Genomic DNA, 26,748 nt, shown 5'->3' on the forward strand with positions numbered 1-26,748 from the left:
ATTATTGCATGGTGTGATGTAGATAAAAATATGATCATTTAAAATAATCCTAAGACTCAGTTTGAAGGAATTTCTGCTTGGGCTGGGAGATTAGATTATATGCCCTTTAAACTCTGGGATTCTTCGATTCTTGTTGTAACCATGCCTCACTAGAACAAACTTGTCAGCTGCAAGACAGAAGAAGTAACTATCTTACGAGTTTTCTTATGCTCTTAGGTAAAAAGCAACATGTTTTACTTCTGTCTATAAAAAATAACTGTAACAACAAGGAACAAATATTAGATTATTAGTCTAAATTTTTTTTGGTTAGATTTTGATGTTTTTTGCTTCATGAGTGACATTTATAATTTCCTAACTTCTCTGATGTATCAGATTCTTTATCTGAAAACGTAGGTAATCCATACCATGCACCTATCCTGTCAGGGTCTCATGAAAGTTAGATGATGGTAGAGTATTTTGAACGCTGAAGACTTAAATGTGAACTGAAATGAAATCTTAAACAGAGAGTCCAGATGTTATTTTATACAACTTTTTTTTTTTTGGTGTTTCTTTCTATAGAACCTTTAAATTGTGCATTAACTTGGGTAGGTAATTCTATTTAATTCAACAACTATTATCTAGTATCTATCTAGTAAATGCTAGGTGTGTGGGAAACAGAAGCTATAATTCTTATCTGCAGGAAACTTCACTCTAGTAAAGGAGAATATAAAAGTCAATTACTTATGATGTGATATGAGTGCTATACTCTAAATTTATATAAAGGGCTTTAGGAACATGAGTTGGGTAGTAGTTTATACTCAGGAGATTTTGGGTGACTGCTAAGCTGGATTAATAGGAGGAGCAGGAATAAGCCATGCTATTTATTAAGTTGCTGAATTTACTAACCTACTTCTGCCAAAACTTAGAAGGGGGAAGCAAATGGAATAAATGACATTAAAGTACAAAATAATAATAATTAAGCTCTCCACAACCAAGAACTTTTTTTCAAGAAGAAGATATTTTGTAATAGCAAAGTCAGTACCCCAGAGTAATCTCTCTTCTTCATGGTTGTTCAAGGGCTTACTTTCAATTTTGCGCAAATTGAAAAGTGCACCGGACCAGGAGGTGAGACTCCTTCTCCTGGGCTTGGATAATGCTGGCAAGACTACACTTCTGAAGCAGCTTGCATCTGAAGACATCAGCCACATCACACCTACGCAGGTGAGCACTGCCTTGGCCCCAGGTGCTTGTGGGACACATGGAAGATGATAATAGCAATATGGAAGGCAACATGGGAAATATAATTTCCATCCATTTCTAACTTTGGTTACTGAGAAAAGTCTATACAGTTTAAGATTTCAAAAATACATCAAGAGATTCCATTCATACGAGATAGAGTAGTCGAATTCATAAAGAAAGAAAGTAGAATAATGATTACCAGGGGTTGGAGAGAGGGGGAAATGGGGAGTTGTTGGTTGATGAACACAAGAGTCAATATTGCAAGATGAAAAAAGTTCTAAGGGTGTATGATAGTGATGGTTCCACAACAGTGCAAATGTGCTTAATACCACTGAACTGTACACTTAAAAATGGTTGAAACGGGTAAGTTTTATTTTATGTATATTTTATAATTTCTTAAAATAAATAATTCAAAGAAATATGTATGTCAAGACAACCAATTCCCTCAGATCTAAGTGATTACTTTTTAAAAATAGCTTTATCTTCTCTATGAAATTAATACCTGTAGAAAATACAGAGAATATATAAAGGAGAAAATCAGAGCACTGTGAGAAAAGCCACTGTTAGTATTTTAGTGTGTATTTTCCAGACTTGACAAATACAAATATATACATCAATTTTTTTAAATTAAAAAAAAAATCAATTACCTATAATTTTTAATCCAGCCTCATCACCCCTCCTCCTTCCTAAGGCTAAGCAAGCAAAACTCAAAGGATCAGGAAATGGTGGCATTTACTGTGTGGAAGTTGAAAGACAAATCCTAGTTTGAAGAACTCTAGTTGGCTTCGTTTGACTTCCTTTCCTGTAGGAAATCCTGAGAAACCTTGACCTTGGGCCAAGCCTTTGGGTTTCCTAACTAGAGACAGCTCTTGTCGGTCTTCGTCACTTTAAAATGTTTGAGCATAGGAGGTTTGAGCAAAACCAAGGTTATTTGGCATTTCCCGTCACCATACTGTGATAAGAGCTTGGTCGGGTTTGAATGGCTGTGCTGGTATGTGGACTTCACAGCTTATCAGTCTTACTGATTCAGAACTCTTTGCAGAAAAGTCATTTCAGCTACTACCAAATGAGCAACTTTACAGCTTCTGAACAAATTTAATGTATAGCCTAAGGAGGAGCAAATTACAATAGTCTGGCCTAGAAGGGGTGAAAACACATATTAGAGTGTCAGGATTTCTACCAGAAAAAGAAGGGCTAGTTTGTTTGTTTGTTTGTTGTTTGGGGGGGGGAGTTTTTGTTTTTGTTTTCTTGATTAGGGATAGACTTTGTCTCTCAAGAGCACCACTAAAATAAGACTTCTACACTATGACCATGGAAGTGAACTCAAAATTAAGGACCCAATTCCAGTTCTAACTTTCTGGCTTTGTTTGATATGTTATATATAACTGTTATTATATTATGTCAAGTTTTCATATTTATTCTTTAAAAACAAACTTTAATTGTGTTTTTGTTCTGTATTAGAAAAGTAATAGATGCTTATTATAGTCAATTTAGAAAGCATAAATAAGAAAAATTGAGAAACTAGAAATCACCTATGATGTCCATTCATACATAATCACTTAACATTTAGAACTATATCCATTCAGTTTTTTCCTGGTGTGTATGTATGATGGGTATATTTCAAATCAAAATAAAGGCTTATAGAGAATAAGCTGTTTGTATCATCTTTTTCACTTAGTAATAATAACATATCTTTGTTATATATGTAAATACTTATATAATACACATATCTAAATGTTTGTACCCACCCATTATTTTTTCCTTAGAATAATTTCTTAGTAGATTTGTTAAGTCTGATGACTTACAGAATTTTAAGGCAGTTGATACATATGGTTGAATTCCGGAATTTACTCTTATTTATTTCCTGTTTCTTTTTAGAAGGATTTGATATTACTGGATTTGACATTCAATATTGTAGTTAAGTATAGAATTTTTAAGCACACAAAGGTGGCTTTCTCAGTGAGTCAGAAGGAAGCAGACTTTTGCAGTAAGCTTAAGCCACTTCCCTTTAAAGTTCTTAAACTTCTAATTTATTTGGTCCTTGGCATTTTAGAGGAGCTGCAGTCAGCATCATCCCCAGTTATCCTCTACTGACTATTTATCCTCAAGGGAAATTGGGTGGCAGTGTTCCTGTACCATCGCTTTATGCCTTGCCCTTCTGTGCTAGGCAGTAGTGTTGGCAAGCTGCCAGATGAGGCAAATGTTTGTTAAGGGATCCCCAGACCCACTTAACTCCAGTTATTCTGGATGAAATATCACTTCTGTGATAGTAAGCTGTTGATTGGATTTTTCCAATCCAGATTCAACTGTATCATTTTTGCAAGATGATTTTTTTTTATGCTTGCTCATGAAATGCCTTCTCTCTGAACCCCAAAGGTCTCGTTAATTTGTTTCTCTGCACACTAACTCCCAGCTCACAATTCTTCCTGCCCCTGATTTGCTCACCTTCCTTAAGGTTTCACCTTGAGTAACTATCCTGAAAATGAATACTTTCTTTTGAAGTTCATCACAGATACCTATTATAGTTTCAAATGTCCTCTAGTTTGTTTGTTCTCATCACTGCCTGTAATTGAGGGCTCCACTTCAGAGCTTGAACATTCTGTTCCCACGGGCCCAACCTTCTTCACTGGGCTCGTACTCTAGTTACTAGCCAACCTCCCCCATAGTGTCCTTCCTTTTCCTGAGTAATCCATATGAGGGAAGTTCTTTAATTTTGCACTGCTCCTAAAGAATCCAGTCTTCCAGATTATAGCTCTTTCCTCTTTTTAAATTTAGCATTTGTTCTGTTTTTTTGAGTCTTCAGATTCAGCTTTGGTTTTTTTTTGTTAGTTGCATGTAATGTCCTGTTAACTTTTACCGTCCTGAGGATGGGGTGTGGTTTGTATTTTCAGAGCTATTCTCATACCAAGTCATCCTCAGCAGTTGTGTGTGTGTGTGTGTGTGTGCGCGCGTGCGTGCGCACACACGCTTATTATAGAGTCATGTTAGTCATGACATTATTAACGCTGAATCCACAACCTGAATAAAGTGAGCATGTATAAATGCATTTCTTTCTTCCCTCTTATAGAAAATCATTTTCAATATTACCAGTGTCACATCTGGCAGAGTACCTCAATTAATAAATAACAGCTGGTAGATGTAACTTTGTCAGAATTATAATCTCAAGGCTCAATAAAACTTGGTTTTGCCTCTCTCTGTTGCAGGGTTTTAACATCAAAAGTGTACAATCGCAAGGTTTTAAACTGAATGTGTGGGACATTGGTGGACAGAGGAAAATCAGACCATACTGGAGGAATTATTTTGAAAACACTGATATTCTCGTAAGTACTCCTTCTGATGCATTGATAGTCTTTTCTGCCATGTTAGAAACATTAACACTGTTTCAGAATTCTCAGAGATTTCACTGTCCACATACACAATTTCTCTAATCCCTCAGCCTCTCAGTTCCCGCTCCTCCCCTCCAATGATCTTGTCATCCATCCTACCTTAGCCACTCACTCTCATGATCATACCCTAAAACCAAGGGGTCTCGTGAACTAGGACAGGAAAAAAATTGCATATTATTTTCATTAACTGAAAGCTTGCATTTACTTCAGTTATGACCATAAACAATAAGCTGTGATATCAGCCATGGCGATGTCTTCGTTACCAGTAGGAATCATCTTGCAGCTCAAACAGTTTCACTCTGTGGCTGCTTCCTGTGTCTCTCTTTCTACTGGATTATTTCTCTCAGCATGCACACATCCTGTAGTTTCTCTTGTTTAAAAACAAAAAACTCTTGTCCCAATTGTACATCCCCCCTCTAGATACTACCCCATTCCTCAGTCCCTCTTTACAACAAAACTCCTTAAGAGAGTTTTCTGTGTTTGCTGTCTTCACTGCCTCTCCTCCCAGTCACGCAGAACCCTCCATTCAGGCTCACAGGGAATTCCACGTTGCTAAGTCCAGTGTTCAGTTTTGTAATACTCATCTTACTTGACCTAAGAGCACATTTAACAAAGTTGGTCATGCTGTCTTTGAAGCATTGTCTTTCCTTGGCTTTAAGAATACCATTGTATTTTGGTTTTCTCCCCATCTCGCTGGCTACTCCTCCTCAGACTCCACTGCTATATTTTCCCTTGTCCCCTAACCTCCGAGTGTTGGAGTGCCCCAGAGTTCAAGCCTGTGCTTTCTTCTCTAAGTCTCTATTTAGGTGACCCCATCCAGTTTCAAGGTGTTGGTCACCACCCACATGCTAGTGAATCCCAAAGTGTTGTCTCCTGCCTGGAACTCAGTTTCATATATAGCCAGTTACCTATTTGAAATCTCCACTGGAATGTAAGCTCAACGAAGACAGGAACTTTGCTTTTTTTTCAACTATTGTATTCCCCCCAGTGCTTAGAAAAGTACTGAATAAATGAAATGGATGATTGTTATAGATGGATTCTGATATTAGGTAGAATGTGAAGTTCTAAATTCCCTTCCTATTTGATATCTCCACCTCCTGACTTCAACATGTCCAGTTCCTATATTCATCCACCCCTGCCCCAAATTGCTCCTCCTCAGTCTTCTCAGTAAGTGACAAATCTATTCATCCAACAGCTCTGGAGTCATTCTTGACTCCTTTTCCTCTCATTCACCTCATCAGATCGATCAGCCAATCCTGTCAATTCTGCCTTCAAAACATTTCTAGCATCTGACTTCTTTCCACGTCCACTATTACTGCGCACTGATTATTGCAGCATCATCCTAACTAGTGTCCTTACTTCTGCCTTGTCTCCTTGAAGACCCTTCTCAACATCATAGCTATAGTGATCCTGTTAAAACATAAGCTTCCCATCTCAAAATAAAAGCTGAGGTCCTTACAGTGGCCTACAAGGTCCCCTACCATCTGGCTTCTCTTACCTGTCTGACTCATCTTCCCCCTCTCTAATTTGATGTCAGCCACACTGGCCTCCTTCCTGTTTCTGGAGAACACTGGCATGCTCCCATCCTGGAGCCTTTGTCATAGCTGTTTCCAATGCTAGAATTCTTTTCGCTTTGCTCACCTGTCAGCTTACTGAGACCTTCCCTGATTGCTATATTTAAAATTGTGACCCGCCCCATACTCACCCACCCTTCTGGCACTTGGATTTTTCTGCTTTTTTTCTCCTTCCATCAGTACCTATCACCTCAGACGTATTTTTATTACTTTCTCTTCCCCCACTGGAATGTAAGCTCAACGAAGACAGGAACTTTGCTTTTTTTTCAACTATTGTATTCCCCCCAGTGCTTAGAAAAGTACTAAATAAATGAAATGGATGATTGTTATAGATGGATTCTGATATTAGGTAGAATGTGAAGTTCTAAATTCCCTTCCAACTCTGACGTTTTATGATTCTGTTTCAATTGTGGTCAAGTCCAGAGGCTTGTTAATTCTTTCTATAAAATGGGTAGAGCATCTCCTTCACAGGGTGGAGTTGAGGGTTATGACAAGTAGCGAATTCATTCACTCACCATGATTCTTAAATGGAGAATAATACCAGAAATGTAAAATTGTACTAGTATCAAACCATAAACACATTTGAGGTACTGTGATAGACGTCACACGGGCTCATCATATTTCTGGCCCTCAGTGCAGGTAAGTTTCAGTATATTCGTGATGCCAGCTTAAAAGTTTAGATGGATGAGAAGAAAAGATAAAAGACATGCATCCATCCATTTATCCCATCTATTCAACCAGTTATTCTTCCAAAATGTATTATATACCTTCTAGGAGAATAGAAGAGAAATATCAAAAAGAAAGAAAGAAAGGAAGGAAGGAAGGAAGGAAAAAAGGAAAGACAAACAGAAAGAGGGAGGAGGAGGAGAGAAGGAAGGAAGAAAGGAAGGAAGAAAAGAGGGAGGGAGGGAACAAAGAAAGAAAGAAAGAAAGAAAGAAAGGAAAAAAATGTCCTATGAAGATAAAAACTTATTATGTAATCTCAAATAATTTGTCCATTCTTAAAATCTAATTTTTTAATTTTAGAAAATTTCAACTTTATGCAAAGTTCAAGAAAATAGTATAATGAAACTCCAGATACCTACCCATCACCCAGCTTCCTTAATTTCAGTTTTGGCAATCTTGTTTCATCTCTCCTACCAACGCTATTTTTTTTATGATGACACTGCTTAATGAAATCCTGTAAGTTTCAAGTGTACCCACCACATTTTTTAAAAGTATGTTAAGCAAATCCAAGCATCATACTATTTTACTCACAAATACTTGAATGTAAATTTGAAAGATCAGTCTCTAAATTGCGATATAAACTATATATTAGGAAAAATGACCATTAAATGTCTTTCAAACCCCAAAAATCGATGAAGATATTCCTGGACTAGTAAGTGATTACAGCAAGTTAGTAGGATATAAGATTAATATATAAAAGTCAATTTTTTTCTTATACACTAGTAATGAACAATTGGAATTTGAAATGAAAAGCAAAATACCATTTACATTAGCACCCAAAAATAAGAGAAATATTTAGGCATAAATCTAACAAAATATATACAGCATCTACACGAGGAAAAGTACAAAACCAATAAAAGAAGGCAAAGAAAATCTAAACAATTGGGGAGATAATCCATATTCATGGATTAGAAGACTCAATATTGTTAAAATGTCAGTTCTGCCTAACTGAATTCATAGATTATATAGATCAACTATAGATTCAATGCAATCCCAATCAAAATCCCCGCAAGTTATTTTATGGATATTGACAAACCAATTCTAAAGTTTATATGGAAAGGCAAAAGATCCAGAATAGCCAACAGAATATTGCAGGAGAACAAAGTTGGAGGGCTGACACCTCCTGACTTCAAGACTTTTTATAAAGCTACAATAAACAAGACAGAATGTATCTGAAAAAGAATAGACAAATTGATCAACAGAACAGGATAGAGAGCCCAGAAACAGACCTACATGAATATTGTCAACTGATCTTTAACAAAGAAGCAAGACACTTCAACAGAAGGATAGTCTTTTTAGCAAATGGTACTGGAACAATGGGACATCCATATACAAAAAAAAAAAGAAAAAAGAAAAAAATGTAGACGCAGTTTTTTTTTTTTACTCCTGCACAAAAATTAACTCAAAATGGATCTTAGAGCTAAATGTAAAACCTGAAACTATAAAATTTCTAGAAGATAACATAAGAAGAAAATCTAGGTGACCTTGGGTTTGGTGAAGAGGTTTTAGATACAACACCAAAAGCGTGATTCATGAAAGAAAAAAATATATAAATTGGACTTTATTAAAATTTAAACTTCTGCTCTCTGAGAAAGGCACTGTTAAGAAAGTGAAGAAGCAAGCCACAGACTGGGAGAAAATATTTGCAAAACACAAATATATAAAGTACTTGGATCCAAAATATACAAAGAACTCTTAAAATTCAACAATAGGTAAAGAACCTAATTAAAAATGGACAAAAGACTTGAACAGTCACTTCACCAATGAAGATATAGAGATAAACATATGAAAAGATTCTCCACATCATTTGTCCTCAGGGAACTGCAAATTAAAACAACAGTGAAATGCTACTATATATGTGCCTACTAGAATGGCTAAAATCCAAAAATCTGGCAATACCAAATGCCAATGTCGATGCAGAGCAACAGGAATTCCCATTCGTTGCTGATAGGAGCGCAAAATGGTACAACCACTTTGGAAGACAGTTTTAAGGTTTTTTTTACAAAGCTAAGCACTGTCTTACTATACTGTCTGATTCAGCCATTGCTCTGTAAGGTATCTATCCAATTGATTGAAAAACTTAGTCCACACAAAATCCTTCACATGAATATCAATAGCAGCTTTATTCATAATTGCCAAAAACTGGAAGCAACCAAGATGTCTTTCAATAGGTGAATGAATAAACAAACTGTGGTTCCCATGTAATGGAATATGATTCAGTGATAAAAAGAAATGTGCTGTCGAACCACAAAAAAGGCATGGAGGAAACTTAAAAGCATATTGCTAAGTGAAAGTCAATCTGAAAAGGATACATACTCTATGTTTCCAACTATATGACATTTTTTTAAAAGGCAAAACTATAGAAATTAGTAAAAAAAAAAAAAAAAATCTCTAAGAAGATTAGTAGTTACCAGAGTGCCGGGGAAAGGGAGGAAAGAGATGACTAGGTGATATACAGTATTTTTAGAGTGACCAAACTATCCTGAGACTATAATGGTAGATACATGTCATTATGGATTTGTCAAAACCCATAGAACTTTAAAACACAAAGAATGAACCTAATGTATCAACATTGGTTCATTAATTGTATCAAATGTATTACACAAATACAAAATGTTACTTTACTAGAGGAAACTGGGAGTGGATGTGGAGGTGGGGCAGGTATATGGAATTCTCCGTGCTATGTATTCAATTCTATAAATCTAAACCTGCTTTAAAATTTTAAGTGAACTATTTTTTTTTTAAAGCTGTAGATTCGAGTCAAATTATTATGCTTATACCTTTACTACAGTGTGGTTGCCAATTATCTCAATAAAACCGGGGGAGGGAACGCTTTAGATTCTCTTTATTTTTGATACATGATGGAGAACAACTAGTGGTTGAGAATAATAACAGCTCTATCTGTTCATCTGCTAGATTAAGATGCTTTGAAAGAAACATCCAAATAAGAGCAGTATATAAGGACATGAATGACTTTAAAGCTCCATAGGAGGTCTCAGAAACTTTCCAGTCTAAGGTTAGGGTAATTTTAAATCATAAGCTCTAACACCTTGAAGGCAGACTGCAAGGTAGTTGTAGTGTGACCCTGATTTCCACATTTCTCATTAGCTGAGAGTCCCTAGGGATTATGGTCCAATCCAGGAAAAAATCAGTTTAGAGCAACCCTATAGGAGCTTTCTCTGACTACATTACACTGCCAGTACCAGACAATATTTTGGATTCAGAGTCAAACTTTCATTATTTTCCAGTGCCATTTTGAGATTAAACAAGTCGTAGGGAGCAGCTGAGTCCCCAGGTTTAGATTCTAAGACCTTGTGACTCAGCCCTGTCTGCCAGTTTGCTCAGTGTGGCAGTGGATGATGAGCTATATTTGTTTGTTTGTCTATATTTGATAGTTTTCCATTGTTGGTCGAAAAGACCTATTACACTAGACTCCACACTGCCCAGAAGAGCAGCACTGAGGCTTGACACATTTCATTGCCCAGTTAACACTTTTCAGTGATTTCTAGAGTGCCACCATAAAAGTAAAACAGGTGTTAACAAACTGACCCCCCCACCCCGCCAACCATTATTGTATAGCTTGTGAGCTAAGAATGGGTTTTATATTTTTAAATGGTTGGAAAAAATCAAAAGAAGAATAAGATTTCATCATATGAAAATGACATGAAATTCAAATTTCAGTGTCCATACATAAGGTCTGTTGGAACATAGCCACATCCGCTTGTTTTTGTATTTTCTATGGTTTCTGTTACACTACAACAGCGAAGTTCAATGATTGTGAAAGAGATTGTATGGGACACAAAGCCTAAAATATTTACTGCCTGACCCCTCACAGAAGATTGCCAACCCCCACGTTAAAGCATTAAATGGTTCTCTAGAAGTTTGAAAGAGTCAGGGCAACTCCTAAAAGTGCAAGAGTTATTCTCAGGGAAGATGACACTGTGAACATCTGACTTCAGCTTTGTTAATTTAGAGGAAGTGACTAAGAAGTAAAACCTGAGATATGATAGGAGGGGATAGAGTGTCTTCTATTTCTTTTAAGCCAGGAAATAATAGCCTTTTGATAGATAAAAAGACATCTTTTTTTTTTTTCAAGGTATATTTATATTGTTACAAAACTCCATTTACTTTATTATCAGTTTTGTGTTTAAATGCAATATAATTTAAACAAAGTCACCTCGTCATTTCTTTATCCAAAGTATAGGCCATCAAGTGATAGGTCTCAAACAACTACCTCATGTATTCATATGTCATTCACACTTGGGCATCAATAATTTACTAGAGCACAAATAATTGAAAACCACAGTTATCCAGAAACCTTGTTTTTTAGTTTCATCCTCCTTTTAGACTTTTGCTCAAGCTATCAATAAAAAGCCACACTTTTTTTGTGTCATCATCTCGACTTGTCTCTGCCTGCCCCTCTGGTGGAGAAATACTTAGGAGTAATAAAATGGCCAAAAGGTGGCAGCAGGAGGGCAGAGGACCAGAAGCAGGAGGAGAAACAAAGAGCCCTCCATTCACCCACTGGACAGTCTGTTTCTGGATAATCCAAAGTGGGCTGACCTTCCATCAAGAAAAAATCTTTCTTTTCTACGGCTATGCCACCCTGAATGTGCCCGATCTCATCTGATCTCAGAAGCTAAGCAGGGTCGGTTAATACTTGAATGGGAGACCTCCTAGGAATACCGGGTGCTATAGGCGTAAAACAAAACAAAACAAAACAAACAAACAAAAACTTTCTTTAGGTTTTCCTCCCACAACCAAATAATTTCAAAGTAATCGACAAGGAAGATGTGAATTGGCGTAAAGCTTTGCTTAAAGCATCATTCTGCGTGCCATGGATAACTTTATTTTAAAACAGTTTTATGAAACTTGATATTCGAAGGTCCAAAATGTTTTAAGATGAGCTAGAAGCACTATAAATGTTTAACTTGCTCTGCTACTTTCTGAGTATTTTTTATTATTAGTTTATTTGGGGTTTAAAATTTTTTTACATGACTAGATTAACAGCTATGTCATTTAAAAATAAAAAAAAAAAATAAGACAAGAAGCTATCCTTATCTTTAGCTCTTGACTAGAAGAAAACAGATGCTTGCATGAGGAAACTGGACAGAACTGGGGTGAGTAGCAGCCAAGAGAAGAGTAAACCACTGCAAAAAACAAATTTGTGAATTACCAGACTAGTTTATGTTTATGACTTTTTCCCTTGGCCCTTAATAAATAGGGCAGTCATTTTATAGACTTTTTACTGGAATTATTGTGTAGTAATTGTCAAATTTTATGAAAAATTATGTGAGAAAAATGCTAAATGATAGGAAGAATATATGTATCGTTTAGGAAAATCCTCCTTTTGAATCTTTTAATGGAAATAGTTCCTGTGAAATTTTGTGTCCAAGCAGTAAATAGCAATCTGGCAAGGAATATTAAATAAAAGTTTAAAACTTTCCTCTTGTTGATCTTCAGCCTCTGGATTCTCTGGTATCAGGTCTCTTGTCATTAAAACTATCCATTCCTCATTATCCTCTGCCGGTTTTCTTTCTTTCTTTTTTTTTTTTTAAATAATATCAGACATCTATTTCATAACTGTATCTTTGTGTTCTCAGCTTTGTCTCATTCTGTTTTCTACCCTTGCCTTGTTAACACATAGCTTTTGCTCCCAAGCACATTTTTTCCTGCTTTGTAATTCCTTTCTTGCCCAGTGACCTGCACACAGCCTTCAGGAAGCCCAGGAAGCCCAGACACCCTCCCAGTGATACCCGACCCTCTTCCCTCTCTCATATCTTCTTGGACTATTGCCTGACTGAAGATAATACGAATCCACTGTAGACTCCCAAATCATCTAATTAGGTCTTTTATACTGAGGTTCGCTCTCCCATTACATTTTTTTTCTTTTCACCTCTATGTTTACACTAAGACTGCTACTTTAAAAACGTGAGCTTCACTGGTGGAAAACCAGATTACCATTTTGTTCTACGTAGTGACTCGTCAGACAGTCAGTATAGAATTTTGAGTGTGTGGTATGTAGAGCCCATTAATGCATGTGTTGACATTGAGTCAAAAGTAATATAAATGACAATAATGCCACACACAAAAATACACCAAACACATCCATCCTTTTTCCTCCTGTGATTCTCTGTGAAAGAAACAGGTAGAAACATAGGATATGTTTCAGAGCTGAATTGGGTTCCTGGTATAACGTTTAGCACTAGTGACTCTAAATGAGAGTGCAATAAGCAAAAGAATTTTAATTTTTTTTCTTTCAAAAGAGTTTTCAGAGTAACACAGAATTTGACTTGCATACAGAAATGCCTATGTGTTTTATAGTATATCAGTTTATATAATTCAAGGCACATAAAGGTGAGAGTTGGTTATATTTTGTTTTTTAAATTCATACAGCAGGTCCTCGAATGATGTCATTTTGTTCAACATTGTTTCATTACACCATTGATTAGATGCCGTAGGAACTTAACTCCTGTTTATATCAATTAGCCTATGGTAAAACTGGTTTCATTGCGTGTAATTTTGCTTAAAGTTGCAGAACCTATTAAAACAACATTAAATGAAGACTTACTGTGTGCTCCCTTAAAGGAGTGTCTTCATTATGCCATTAGTTTAATAAAAGTTCTAAATTCTTTAAAGAAAGTTAGAAAATTTAATAATTTTTAAAATTAGCAACTGGGAAAACATTTAATATATCATCTAATAAAAAAAAGGCCTACAGAATTATATTTAATTTTATTTTTAAATTTTCATATGAAGAAGACTTAGAAGAGACCTTTCCTAGGAAATTAAAATAATTAACATGTTTGGGTTCTGTAATTGTAGGTGATTTTTCTTTTTCTATTGGTCTTCCATTGTTTTCCTTATTGTTATTATAGGATATTATTTATGCAGTCAAATTCAGTGATAGGAGAGAAAGCTTGGAATTTGTCATTTACATTGACTCTCCAGACTTCTCTTACTCTGTCTGGCGACAGCTATGCCCTTGCTATTTCCAGTACTTGATCTTAACCTACTAGCAGCCTGTGGAGGTAGGAGTGGGACAGAGATCACTGGGTGTCCTGCCTCAGTACCTGAAGTCAGCATATGGTTAATACTGCACCTTGTCCTTTCAGAGTGACGATGTTCGAGGACTACAGGCTATGTAGATGCCTCAGAACACCATCTATTCCAGATAATTTTAGGACACAGTATTAGCAGGGTGCTTAAGAGCAACTGTCAGATATGCCCGAGTTTGAATCCCAGTTTTGTCAAGTAGCAGGTATAACTGGGGCAAATTACTTAACTGCTTTGAGCTTATGTTTATTTATGTATAAAATGGGAAAATAACGAAATCTATATCATAGAGTCGTAGCAAGGATTAATATGGTAAATCTACTAAGAATGTTTAGTGAACGCCTAGTAGATGCATTCACTAAATGCATCTTGCTTGCCGCTCCTGACTTCCTACTTTAGAGCTTTGCTCGAGGTACTTTCTGGGCATCCCCTATTTAATTTGTTTCTTTTGCATCCATAGATGAAGTAAGAGTTACCAGCTCAATTTTTCTATGCTGTGCGAATGTGAAATCGGCTGACTGGGGATCATGCGCTCCTTCTATAGCAGTTGCTCTGTCTTTTTCCATGTCTGCTTATTGAAATAACCTTCTTCTTTTACTTTACAGATATATGTAATTGACAGCGCAGACAGAAAAAGATTTGAAGAGACGGGCCAGGTAAATAATTCTTCTGTTGAGTTATTTCCCAAGTAACTGGGTATTCATTAATCTGCCTTGTAAAAGGATAAGAGGGTGAGGGAGGTGTTTTTTTGTTTAACCTCTGCAATTTAAACAAGACGGTCATTCTGGCAAACAAGCAAAAATACCAGTCGCCGAAGAAGAAATAAGTTGAGAATCCTTTAAACAGTTTTTTTTGATTAAAGCCTTTTTAGTTTTAATCAAATTAAATAATCAAGATATAAGCAAATGGAACTTACTGCCATGCTCAAGAGCTCTTCAGTTTCTTCCCAGGCCATATAGAAATGAACCCAGAGGAACAATTCACTTACCATTTCTATGTATGGTTTTCATTATCAACTTAATTGATCCAGGGCTAACTTTAACAAATTCAGTGAGATGGGAAGAAATGTGCAAGCCAAGACTAAGCCGCTTATTTCCAAGCCAAGAGCTAGGTATACTTTGAACCCAAATATGGCTTTAAATGCAGAGTACCTGTCAACATGATTACACGATGCAATTCGTGTACACAGTTTTAAATAGAGAAGCAGTGGGCACAGACTTTTTACTGAGTACACTGATAAGAAGCAAGGGGCAGAGTGAACCTCTTTGGAGAAACACGATTACATTTCATTGCAGAGTCCTTGGCTTATGTCCTAACCTACCAGGGGTGGCCTTCCAAAGGTAGCAGTCCCCATGTTTATGTTCCTTTTTTCTGAAAATTAGTTTGAGAACTCTCTAGACTCTTGAAAACAACCATTCTATACCTTGATGATTTCTGGTTCATCACGCATGTAAACCAGTGCTAAACATGAGCTTGGAAGTAAAGGGTGTCATATAATGATCGCTTGAACCATCCAGTTCTCTTTGACAACCCAGGTGTCCTAAGCAGCTAAAATCTGGGTTTAATGGGAAAAAGTGGGTCCCGGCGTTTAGTATACACTCTCTCCTATACTTATTGCAGACAGAGTCAGCATGCAGTTTAGACTCCAAACAATAAACTAAAAGTCAAAGACCTTGCCAGATGCACTAATACAGTTATTTTAGAAAGTGGGTTTAATGAAATGTAATGCATATTGCATGCATGTTTTGGAGATAAAGATTAATGAAACAGAATTATAGTCTCTAAAGCAATTGTCATTTTCAGTTTATATTTAAAAATATATGTGTGTGTATGTGTATGTATGTGTATATATATAAATACTCATTGAAAGTTATTTGCGGATAATAACCTTGGGTAAGTTTTAAATCTCTAACCACGACTTGTGTTCTTCCTTGAGCAGTGTTTCTCAAAGTCTGATCCGTGAATCTCCTATAGCAGAACCACCTGGGAAGCTCGTTAAAAATGCAAATTCCAGGGCCCTGGCTCAAACTTTCCAAAGTCAGCATCTCTGGGGTAGGCCCAGGAATTTGCCAGGGGATTCTTCCACAGACTCAAGTTTGAGAACCACTGCCCTTGAAGATTGCTAGTTGGTCAGCTTAACTGTTTTTGGGGTGTTTTTTTTTTTTTCTGATTAGAAGTGAATGGTTAAATATCACAGATTTCATCCTTCCCTCCCCATCTATCCTCAAAATGATCTAGGAACTAGCTGAATTACTGGAGGAGGAAAAGCTAAGTTGTGTACCAGTGCTCATCTTTGCTAATAAACAGGATCTGCTCACGGCAGCCCCTGCCTCTGAAATTGCAGAAGGACTGAACCTGCACACCATCCGCGACCGAGTCTGGCAGATCCAGTCTTGCTCAGCTCTCACAGGAGAGGGTGTTCAGGTGAGATTACCAGAAGGTTTGGTCACCTGGCCGTATGACAACCAACCAAGGTAGTCTATCTCATTGGTTGGTCTGATCTAGATAGAAAAAGGATATGAAACAAGCAGCCTTTGATTGGCAGATGAACCATTCCAGAACGTGGAGGGCATAGAGAAGTGTCGTTCTTTTCTACTTAGCAACCAATATGACATCATTAACTGTTCTAGGAAAGCCACAGACAAACCACCCCATACGACTAACAACCCCCATTAGGTAGGGGGTCAGAACAGAAGACTTAGAAGATGCTTTCTAACTCTAGGATTTTTTGATGGTTGGGGATTTTGTGTTGTGTCTAATATTATGGATGTCGAATACGTGTACTCCCAAGGTAACAGAGCCATCAACAATTCTGCACACTAGTTATCCTAAAAGTGTTTTGTTTTGTTTTGTTTTTTCCTCTTGGCTGTCTCCACTGCCTTCAGCGTTGGTGTCTGTTTTCTGCTACTTCAGGTTGCTTTCCCACTAGGAGGCTTCAGCTAACAGAAAGCCCCATGTTTTATATTAAGGAACTGTATACCGGAAGAGCAGGCTCCTCCTTATTTGATATTAATTTAGGGCAGAAAACTGTTGTATCCCAGACACCTGAGAGGCTGTTTTCTCAAAGAATGATAACTAGTTTTAGCTCTGAGGCTTCCTATGAAGCAGCCTAAAACCAGGTGACACTTGGAGTCAGCCCTCTAGGACTGTTGCTTTATTCCAAAGCCCCAGCATGCTCCACATACCTCATTTTAAACATCTGGTGGACCTGCCAGGGAAGTGACACCAGGCTGTGAGAATCGGACAGTACAGCTCTACGATGCTGTGGGGGATTAACAACATCTAAAGAAATGGTGTCTTCCCTCATGCCATATGGCATGTGTCTCTAATGGCATGAACTTGGTGTGCTGAGGTACGAACCTGTCATTTGATTCTCAATCGTCGTCCTGCAGCCCCTTTCCATTTCCTTTCTAATGCTCTTCTTCCCTGTCTCCTAAGACATTTGACATTGATTTGTCTTAAAACCGCCTGACTGCTTTTATTTCAAGCAAATACTCATATCCTAGAATTGTCTCACTTGTTCCATCTGTTTGCTGCTTTTTTTTCTTTCTTTTTATTACACAAACAACCAGGGCCTGCTTCTGTGCATGGCCTCTAGATCTGAGACCAGACCAGTCAGCACAAGGCAAGTGCCCCCTCCTCCAGACTTCTCAATACCTGTGCCCTCCGAAGAGCTTCATGCATGTGTGTGTGGATAGTGTGGGCTCTCAAGTGGCCAGAGATTACCTCAGCTACGTCCCCAGAATGGATGCTGGAGCTCTGTGGGTCTCTGTGAGGTTTAGGTTTTAGGGAGGGGGTAGATGTTAAGTCTTCTTTCCTTCCTTCCTTCCTTCCTTCCTTCCTTTCTAGACTCTGGTTATAAAGGTAAAGTATTCTCATTGTTAATCATATAAAAGTATATAAAATTTAAAACTGAAAAGTTTTTTCCTCTCCCTTAATCCCACCCGACAAAGGAACTATTATTAATAGTTTTATTTTTCTTGGGTCTCCTCTATAAAATGACAATCACAATATATGATTCCAGATCTATCAAATTAACTGCTTTTTCAGTTTAATTTAGGCTAGTCCAACAAGTATACTACCCAGGAGTTTTTGAATAGGTAAACTCTAATCATTTTATTTAGCTTCTCATTTAAAAAAAAAAAAATCAAGTTTTGCATAAGGTATTTATTTGCCTTGATTGTGCATAAAATGATCTTCATGAGGCCTAAAGTTATTTTTATGAAGATGAAGCCTTCTTGTGTTTGTACAAACCACTTTAGCAAGAGGACTCTGCCTCTCTAAATCGCAAGTATGGAGAGTAGAGAACATCTTGAGCTTTGGGGCTCTAAAGGCAGAACTAAAGAAAATAAACATGTTGTGTGCCTACTTCTAAGAAAGTGGGAATTGACAGCTCCGTAATCTTTTTTCCCTTGGCCAAAGTGTGGAAAGGAAGAAAGAGCAAAGCCAGAATTAACAGTGAGGTTCTTGTTTCTTCAGCCAGCCTCCAGGATGTAAACAGGAGAGACTAGAGTTATCTAGAATCAGTATTGAGAGTAGTGACATTCAAGTCAAGGATACTTCTTCACAGGAGCCTGGGGATGGGGAAGGAGCCCAGTCACTGTCTTCCCAGCCCCCCACACCCCAGCCCGCCCTGTCTGGAGGAGGGCACCAGGATAGAGCTCTGTGTTCCTGGCTGTGTAACCGCTGTAGAGGCGGAGTTCCCTTTAAGTCACAAGATCTTTTGGTCAAAAAGGGGGACAGTGAGCTATCTATCCGCAGAGAGTTGGGGAGGGCTTTAAAATCAACCAGTTTAAATCAAGTGAGATAATCGCGTATGGTTGGATTTTTTTGAGAAAGTTCTCCTCAGATCAGGGACCTTCAGCAACCGATTCACAGGAAGTGATATCAAGAGAGATCTGACAAAGAACTGTGAGCAAAGAAATAATGATTTTTATATGGAGGAGAAATAGTTTGAAGGTCACTTAATTAGTTTAGTAGATAGTACCATGGTGTATAGAATTGGGTAGTTAAGACTGGGATTTCAAGGTTAATGAGATTAGATTATGGTTAATAGAATGATATAAATTTAGAGAATTTAACCATTATTTGAAATGAGTTATTTAATAAAAATGTTAATTAAGAAGGGAATCTGCTGTCTATTGTCCTTTAATGGTAACCTTTGGGGACTGGAGAAAGGTCGCGGAGTTTTCCTTGGAAACACTTTTCATTGTGACGCATTGATTGACCATGTCCCTCCTTCAGGTAATGCCTCTGTCCTGAGCTCTTGCCCACTCAGCCAGTGTCTTGGTGTTCACTTTAAAAAGAGTCACTTAGGTGGAATTATTTTTCTATAATCCTTAGTTCAAGTACAGCCCTTTAATGATTCTTATTAATTATGGATTTAAGTATTCCTGAAAATGAAAGCCTTCACTAGAAAAATGTCCTCAAGATCACTTTCAGACATGGATACTGTGTGATAATTACTAAAATTCCCTAAATTCTTATTTCATCCTCCCATTCCACCCTCCCCACCCCGCCGCCCTCTGAAAGCTGATCAGTAATGGGCAAAGCTACCCACATGATCAGACTTTAAAGGGTCAAGTAACATCTGGCACCAGAGCTCTAATGACAGCTGAAAGAAAAAATGTCTAACAGTTAAAAAAAAAAAAAAAGACCTGGAATTTGTTACAATTTCAGGTGTTTAAAGACAGTGTCTCTATTTATGTTCTGTTTGTGTATATGTGTTTAATCAGAATGTTTGAGAGACCTGTCTTATACTGATAAATAACACCCTCAAGTGGGTGAGCCAGGGGAATAGCCACATCTCTGCTAGATGGTGGGCTACATCTTCTGGACTCATGGAGCAGGTGTGTCACTTCTCCTTACTCGAGTAGCTTAAACACATGATTTGAGGTTATGGAAGTTAGTGATTCTTGGGATGGAGTTCAGGTTTTTGTCCTACCTGATGTTCTGAAAGCAAATACGTGCAGTCTCTCCGAGGACAGGCAATCCCATGTGGTGTTCAGCAGCCCCTGCTCTGAGTGTGGAAATTGACTTTTGAGGGCTTTAAGAGAGTTCGGAACAGGTCTTTCTCTGCCTGATTGATGGTGACGAGGAGGCCAGCCTATCATGTAATTAAAGCAGGTTTTCATGGGAAACTCGAGAGCAGAGCATAGGTAAAGGGCACTAGAAGCTGAAGGAGAGCATCAATCTTGGAAACCTTGTCCTGCTGAGAGGCCCAGAGTCCAGGGGAGTGATCAGAAGAGACCCAGTTATGTCAAGCAGATGAAGGCAGAAAGAGGAGAAACTGAAAAATGTCTGGGAGGGAAAACCTGCAGCCCCTTAGCCAGACTGACTGCCTTTCAGACATGGAGGCTACCTCCCTCTGTGCCCTTGGGGCAGGGCCAGGGTTGCTAGGGCCTCTCCTAATGTGTAACACAAAAATGTCTAGAAAAAAAAACAAAGGATCTGGCTTAGAGCCAGAGAAAGGTAGAGAGAAATCAACTCTTCTTTTACCTACAGACGCTAATTTGAACCCCAGATTACAGTTGTCCTTTGCTGTTGTAGTGTCAGGCATTTGAAGACATTTTCTCTCTAAAACGTCGCGCGCGCGCGTGTGTGTGTGTGTGTGTGTGTGTGTGTGTGTGTGTGTGTGTGTGTGTTTAATTAAAATCATACTGAAATAGAATTTCCTTTCAGTACAGAGATCAGCAGTTCCAACCTGGCCTCTAGCCTCAGTCATAACAGAGACCTGCCTATACCAATAGCTTTGCACTAGCAGAAAGTTCTCCTGGATATTGCTCTCCATGCCCCCACCTCATGCTCACCTTTTCTTTTCACATCTCTCCCACATTCCCCATCTTCCTTCTCTAAACAGGAGCGATGGTCCGGCTCACAGTAGTCTCACTTACGTATAAAAGACCCCTAGCAGCCAGAGCCAGAGATGCGTGACCTGTACTTAAGAGTGCCTTGCAGATGCACACTAAACAATTCGCTAGCCCAGTATCTGTTTTTCCTTCGTCTAGGGGACTCTTCCTTTAATATACCAAAAGAATTTCGATATTTTTAAAAATGACATTTACCACTTCTTACTAGGCCTGGCATCAGTTATTTTCGATTCCAAGTGTACAAGGAACTACCTATCTGCAAGTCAGACCTCAGGTTTATTTTTAAATTTTCAGATCTCTCTATAGACTAAGAAAGCAAGCTTGGGATATGCGATTTTGCTACCTCTCTGATGCAGTGCCCCTTGTCACCAGAAAAAATATTAAAGCAAGCAGTATTTTATGTATGCTGCATCCAGCTGCTCCTTGACCCTAGGGGCCCCGTGGCACAGTGGGAGAGGCCACATCGCTCAGGAAGGGCCTGAGCGCCTCCTCGTCTTAAAGCAATTACTGATGTGACGCATAGTCCTCATGGCATTACAAACCAGGCCCACCCAACCATGGCTGCCACTGCTTCCTTCCAACCAACAAGCAGTGACGGATGCATTGTAGAGCGATCAAATTAATAGGAGCAGGGCAGTCAGAAACCACTCTTCCCATAGAAAGGGGCACCCTGCTTTTAATCCTGGACCATCGAGATCTGTGATGAGTAGATTTCCACCCCTGTGGTTAGGGGTAGCCTTATATTCTTCCCAGTGGTTCTGGCAGGGACTAATATCATGAAATGGTAAAGTTATTTCCTCTCCATGAGCCCAAATCTCAGTATTTGAGGTTCAGTGTCTCTCTTTAGTCTCTATTATTGAATTAAAGCTAATCAATTTAAATTCAGTTTCAGCAAGGTTGGTCAGGGGAGGTGTGGTGGAGGAAGAAAGGGAAGACGACTACTCATGCCATATGATTTTCATCCCCGTGACGAAGATCAAATGTGCAGAAATTCGGTCAAACCAGTTTTTAACAATAAAGGTTCAACCATTAAACAAACCTATGAGTTCATTTCCTTCTTTGGAGGCAGAACAGTAACCTAGTTCTTTAAGTAACCGATCACCTTTTCTTAGTGTCTATTAAAAAAAAAAAAAAAAAAACCCTTGCCAAATGAAGGCAAGAGTGATGTGGCACACTCATTTAAACAGGAGAAACAGAGGGTTCCACCTCTTGCTATGATGTTGTCTCTAAATGTGGAGTTGCCACCAGAGGCGGTGGTCTTGGCGGAGAATTATTATGCTAGTAGGGTGCAGCAAGATAAATATGCAGCTTCCACATGCAGAGATACCTGGCAGCCCAGGAGTCTTGAGAGTTGAGTGGCCAAAAACAGCCTCTAGCACCTTCAGAGCTGCAGCCAAGCTATGGCAGGGTGCTTGGCTTGGGGCTACCCCACTCTCATACCCCTATAGTCCGCTGGGCGTCATAAGGAAAAAACAACGGGAATTGCACTCTTTCAATCCCACCTTCAGGGTGATTCTCAGCTTCTTTCTAGGCTTGAGGCTGAGCTCCACCCTCCAGTACTTGCCTGCATTCATTGAGAAAGAGCATGGGTGCTGGAGCTCGATTGCCTGGGTTCACAGTCTGCCTCTGCCACACACTATTCTGTGCCCCCATTTCCTCATCTGTAATGTGGAAATTATATAGTACCTACTTCACAGGGTCGTCACAAGGATTAATTGAAAATCTATAAATTGTCTACTGCAGAGCAGACACTCTGCTAGGCTCTGTAAACACACCCTCAAGCCAGGCTGACATGGACCGCCCCCCACACACACACTTTAGTGGGCTTGGACAACACTTATTGTTCCTTTCCAGTAGGCAACTTGGCACAGCTTGTTTCTGATTTGATTGAAGAGGTATTAGCCCTGTTGACTGTTGCTTCCCCAACAACCCCCAAGCTCCAGCTCAGGTTCTCTTCTGGGTGATAAAAGGAAAGGTACAACTCCCCAACCCCCAAACATTTCAGATGAGGGCTACCTCCTCAAGAGCAGCCACAGGGCTTGGCCCCTATTAATTCTCCCTGGGCTTCTCCTCATACTCCTTCAGGTTGCTGGAAGCAGCTGCAGAGGCTGAGGGACCAGAAGGTCATCTGGTGGGTACTGACCTCCAGGCGCCCTCTGTTGGCAGGACTGTGGCTGGAAGGGCTTTGCCACCGCTGGCCCTCACAGTTGGAGGACACTGCCCCTCGGTAGGGTTACCCCGTTTAAATCCCCTCTGCCTCCATAACAGACACCCAGGAGAAAGCTGCCCCTCTCCCTCCACATTCTGCTTTGGGTTCCTGCAGCTGAGTAAATATTTTTCCTATCTTCGACTGCATTCAAGTTCAGTCGCATATAATAAAAGACACACACCCCCTGCATAATCAGCTATAAAGCAAGGGGAAGAAATGGTACTCAGATAGTGTGGAAACACTGTTCTTGATTTCTCTGAGATGATTTGATAAAGTATTGCACATCTCTGTAGAGGAGAAAATATTGAGGTGCGCATCTTTGGTAGTGTTTGTGCGGGTTCCTGAAAATGGAAAGTGCTACATAAGTGCTGAGCTATTCAGCTTTGAAGGCAAAGAGAAGATGGTTATCTTATTCATCTGTCTTCTATTTGTAAAATCTTTTTTGTCTCCTGGGAGGTGATCATTTTTTTTTTTCCTGGAAACCAATTAGCTACTAAAATTAAACATGCTTCTCTTCAAATTAATCCTTTTCATAAAATGGTCTTAAAGTTGGCCTCAGCTTTTCAAGTAAGTAGCTGACCCAGTTGTAATTGGAGATGAATTCAGAGGCCACCTTTCTCCCACCTCCGCATTCCCCCCGCCCCCTTCCATTGCTGCCAGGTGCTGTCCACCTTTGGGCTTTCAGCCATGGCCAGCCTCATCTTGGCAAATTCCCTAAAGTCCACTCTGGAACAGCCATCAGATTATCTGGTTCTCCTGCCCAAGTGCTCTGATGGCAAGTGGCAGTTTAATCACTGTAAATTCAGGTTATGGTCAGATTAGCCAAGAGATAGGATGCCTGCTGGTTGTTTTGCAGTGATGTATTGTTTATGGGATTAATGCTCCGAATGGCCAAGGGTGTCAGCTGATATTTATTACTTTAAGCTGGCTCAGCTGTTTAGGTTCAACAGCTAGCTCCATGGTCACAGGAAATGCGGGGCTCTGCATGTTGTGTATGCCCTGAGATGTGCAAATGTGACTAGGACTTCAGCGAGCATGTGATATAGATGCAAGGGAAAGGGATTTGTTGCAGGAGCCTCCTTGGATTTTTGTTCTGGGCTTCCGAGGGAACTTCACACACCCTTGGAGGTCAGAGAGACTCTGGGGAAAGGGAGAGTGAGCATTCATGGGTGGCTCCAAAGGGGGTTGAAAAGGAGGTCATCTCTGGCAGGCCTGGCATCCAGGAGAAATCATGCCACCTGCCAGTTGACTGTAGGCATTGTGTGGTTTTTACATCTGTCCTTCTCCAGCCTTCTGAGAGAGGACACTTTCAAGGTCACTGTGCCTTTAAGGGAACCTTCTCCCCAGTCCCTCTGCTTAGTAAAGAATCAGGCCAGGCCCTTTTAAACCTATCTGTAGTGCTGCACGAAGAGAAAAAAATGCACATTGCCCCAGTGTATGTCTAGTAACACGCACTGAAGTTGGTTTGTTTTTCCAAAAAGAAATTTAATTTAAACCAAGTGTACACTACCATACTGTAAACATACCAGGGCACCAGAAGGGTGGCTTATTGAATTTAATGCCCTAGCAAAGGTCAGCTTTTAGAAAAAGCCAAAAATGGCTGGAATCTTTCCTGATAGCTCCTCAATCAGGCCTCGGATCCAGGCAGATGTGTTTGTTTTTTCAGAGGGAGTTCCTGAGGACCCATCTCAAGTTCGGACACTGGGTACTACCCTCCCGTGTCCCTCCTGTGCTCTCAGAGGCCTCCCTCCTCTTCCTCAGGAGGTCACTGTCTGTGGTCACCCAGATGGGCCCCTGGGGCGAGGAAACTGCCTGGAGCTGGTGGTTAGAGAGGGAGGACCCCAGATGCCCTACTCCCCCTCTTCTGGGCTTGAGTGTATGGTGCCTTTCTTACAACTAACATTGCCTTTCTCTGCCCATTTCCCTCAAAGGACGGCATGAACTGGGTCTGCAAAAATGTCATTGCAAAGAAGAAATAAAATCTAGACGAATGGAGACGCAGGAGCCGCGAGAGCTGAATTCTGTCCTGAAAAACACTAATTTGCTGCTTTCTGACCAAATGTTTTTCCATCTGTGTACAGCTACAGCTGTTTGAAGAGAGGGAACAACACAGTTTAAACAGAATCATCATTCCAGCAGTAGATTTAACTGATCTCTGAGGTTCAGTATCATTTTTCAAATAAAGGAATTATATTATTTCCTCTGCATAATTGAAATAGTATTAAATGTCTCAAAGCACATGATTAGAAAATGAGATCTTTTAAATGAGCAAGAGATTGCATTGCAGTTCAGTCAATTCCAGTGGGCTTTTTTTTTTTTTTTTTTTTTTTCAAGAAAAAGAAAGGAAAAAAGGAAGAAGCAGCTTATGCTATGTTCATTTATTTACTGACCTGTCCATTACCTTCTCTCATGGTTTTGAAAGCACACAGTGTTTGCTGGTGCTAGTCAGTGATTTTTACCATCACCAGCTGAGCTAGAGCTGTGTTCTGTTCTGTCCGGAGGGAAGCTGCTGCGGGGGAAGGGGAGGAAAGGCAGATGATTAAACCATCTTGTCATGCAGGTAAGCGACAGTGTGTGTAATCCTCACCCTTTGGAGAGAAAAAAAAAAATCCTTTCTTGCAAACAAGTCACCACAGAAACATACTCCATTCCCAACCCCCCAGGCAGCCACACAGGGAAACAAATTCTTATGACTTTTGACTGTACTGACATCTGGAATGTAAGGAGAGGTGGGAGGTTTAATTCCAGAAAAATTACAAGGTCCTTAGAAAGCCCTCACATTGAGGGCTCAGGCTAGCGTAAACAGGCTTTCTCCAGTTCAGTGGAGCAGGGAGCAGTGGACTCTGAGATTAGCTGGCTTCTCCACAGCCATCCTATAGAAGAGATTTCTATAGCTCAAAGAATTCTGTGTTTAAATGATCACAATAGGCCGCTGCTATCAGATTTTAAAAATAAATGCAGCTTTACCATGAGCCTGCTCCACTGAGAGAAAGCAGGCAGATCGATTTTGAGAGGGGATCAATTTTTACAGTGCTGGCAACTTGGTGGTGCGGGATGCTCATGGGTGGAGAGGGTTTGCTGCTGGGAAGAATGTGTATGATTGCAAGAGCCATGCCCAGGGAAGCTAGAGTCACCCCAGCTGCTGGTCTCCCCTGCCTCTCTCCAGCAAAATGTGTCCTCTGTTGATTGATTGGGAGAGGACTGGCAGAAGACTTCTCCTGCCTCATGTTGCAAAAAGAGCTTGTTTCCCTGAGCCTTAAGAAATCCCCAGCTTCAAACATGGGAAAGTCGGCCAGAACATCACCCAGCTCCTGAATTGAACTCTGTTCTGGTGCCTGAGCTCAGGGGTTTTCAGGGAATGAATAAGAGACTGTCCAGTGGCTGGTGGGTCCCAGGAGGCCAGCTGCCTTCTTGCGCTGGGAGGTAGGCCTTCCCAAACCCACCAAGGCACATGAGCAGACCAGAGGGGCCACTCCAGCCCCTGGCCCTCAGCACAGCTTCTCTGGACAGAGTTGTGCAGGTGAGGCTGAAGCATGTCCAGTCTCAAAAGCAGTCTAGGGTGAAAGTCATTAATAATGTCAGTCATGAAAAGGTGCCCCAGGGTTGCTGTGGAGGGATCTGTTAGGACTTGCAAAACAAAAGAAGGTGAGGTTTGTTTAAACCACTGAGCTAGCTGCCCCCTGCCACCTCCTCTGGCTTCTCTGTCTCAC

The 26,748-nt window shown here is 39.7% G+C and overlaps 1 protein-coding gene across 1 annotated transcript; it reads left to right on the top strand.

Moving 5' to 3' along the window:
• Positions 1 to 927: 927 nt before the first annotated feature.
• Positions 928 to 25,248, top strand: ARL3 (ADP ribosylation factor like GTPase 3). Its single transcript, XM_025039142.1, has 5 exons — positions 928 to 1,200; positions 4,422 to 4,538; positions 14,566 to 14,616; positions 16,199 to 16,384; positions 24,970 to 25,248. Exons 1-5 carry the CDS (start codon positions 928 to 930, stop codon positions 25,015 to 25,017), a joined length of 675 nt encoding a protein of 224 aa, XP_024894910.1. The 3' UTR covers positions 25,018 to 25,248.
• The last annotated feature ends 1,500 nt before the right edge of the window (positions 25,249 to 26,748 follow it).

The sequence above is a fragment of the Pteropus alecto genome, unplaced genomic scaffold (genome assembly GCF_000325575.1).
Source record: "Pteropus alecto unplaced genomic scaffold, ASM32557v1 scaffold177, whole genome shotgun sequence".
Lineage (NCBI taxonomy): Eukaryota > Metazoa > Chordata > Mammalia > Chiroptera > Pteropodidae > Pteropus > Pteropus alecto.

Excerpts from the sequence above, each read along its gene's own strand:
- ARL3 (XM_025039142.1), top strand. The coding sequence starts at position 928 with ATGACATTAAAGTACAAAATAATAATAATTAAGCTCTCCACAACCAAG. Across the intron at positions 4,539-14,565 it reads TTGAAAACACTGATATTCTC|ATATATGTAATTGACAGCGC; the intron begins GTAAGTACTCCT and ends TTTACTTTACAG. Across the intron at positions 14,617-16,198 it reads GATTTGAAGAGACGGGCCAG|GAACTAGCTGAATTACTGGA; the intron begins GTAAATAATTCT and ends AAAATGATCTAG.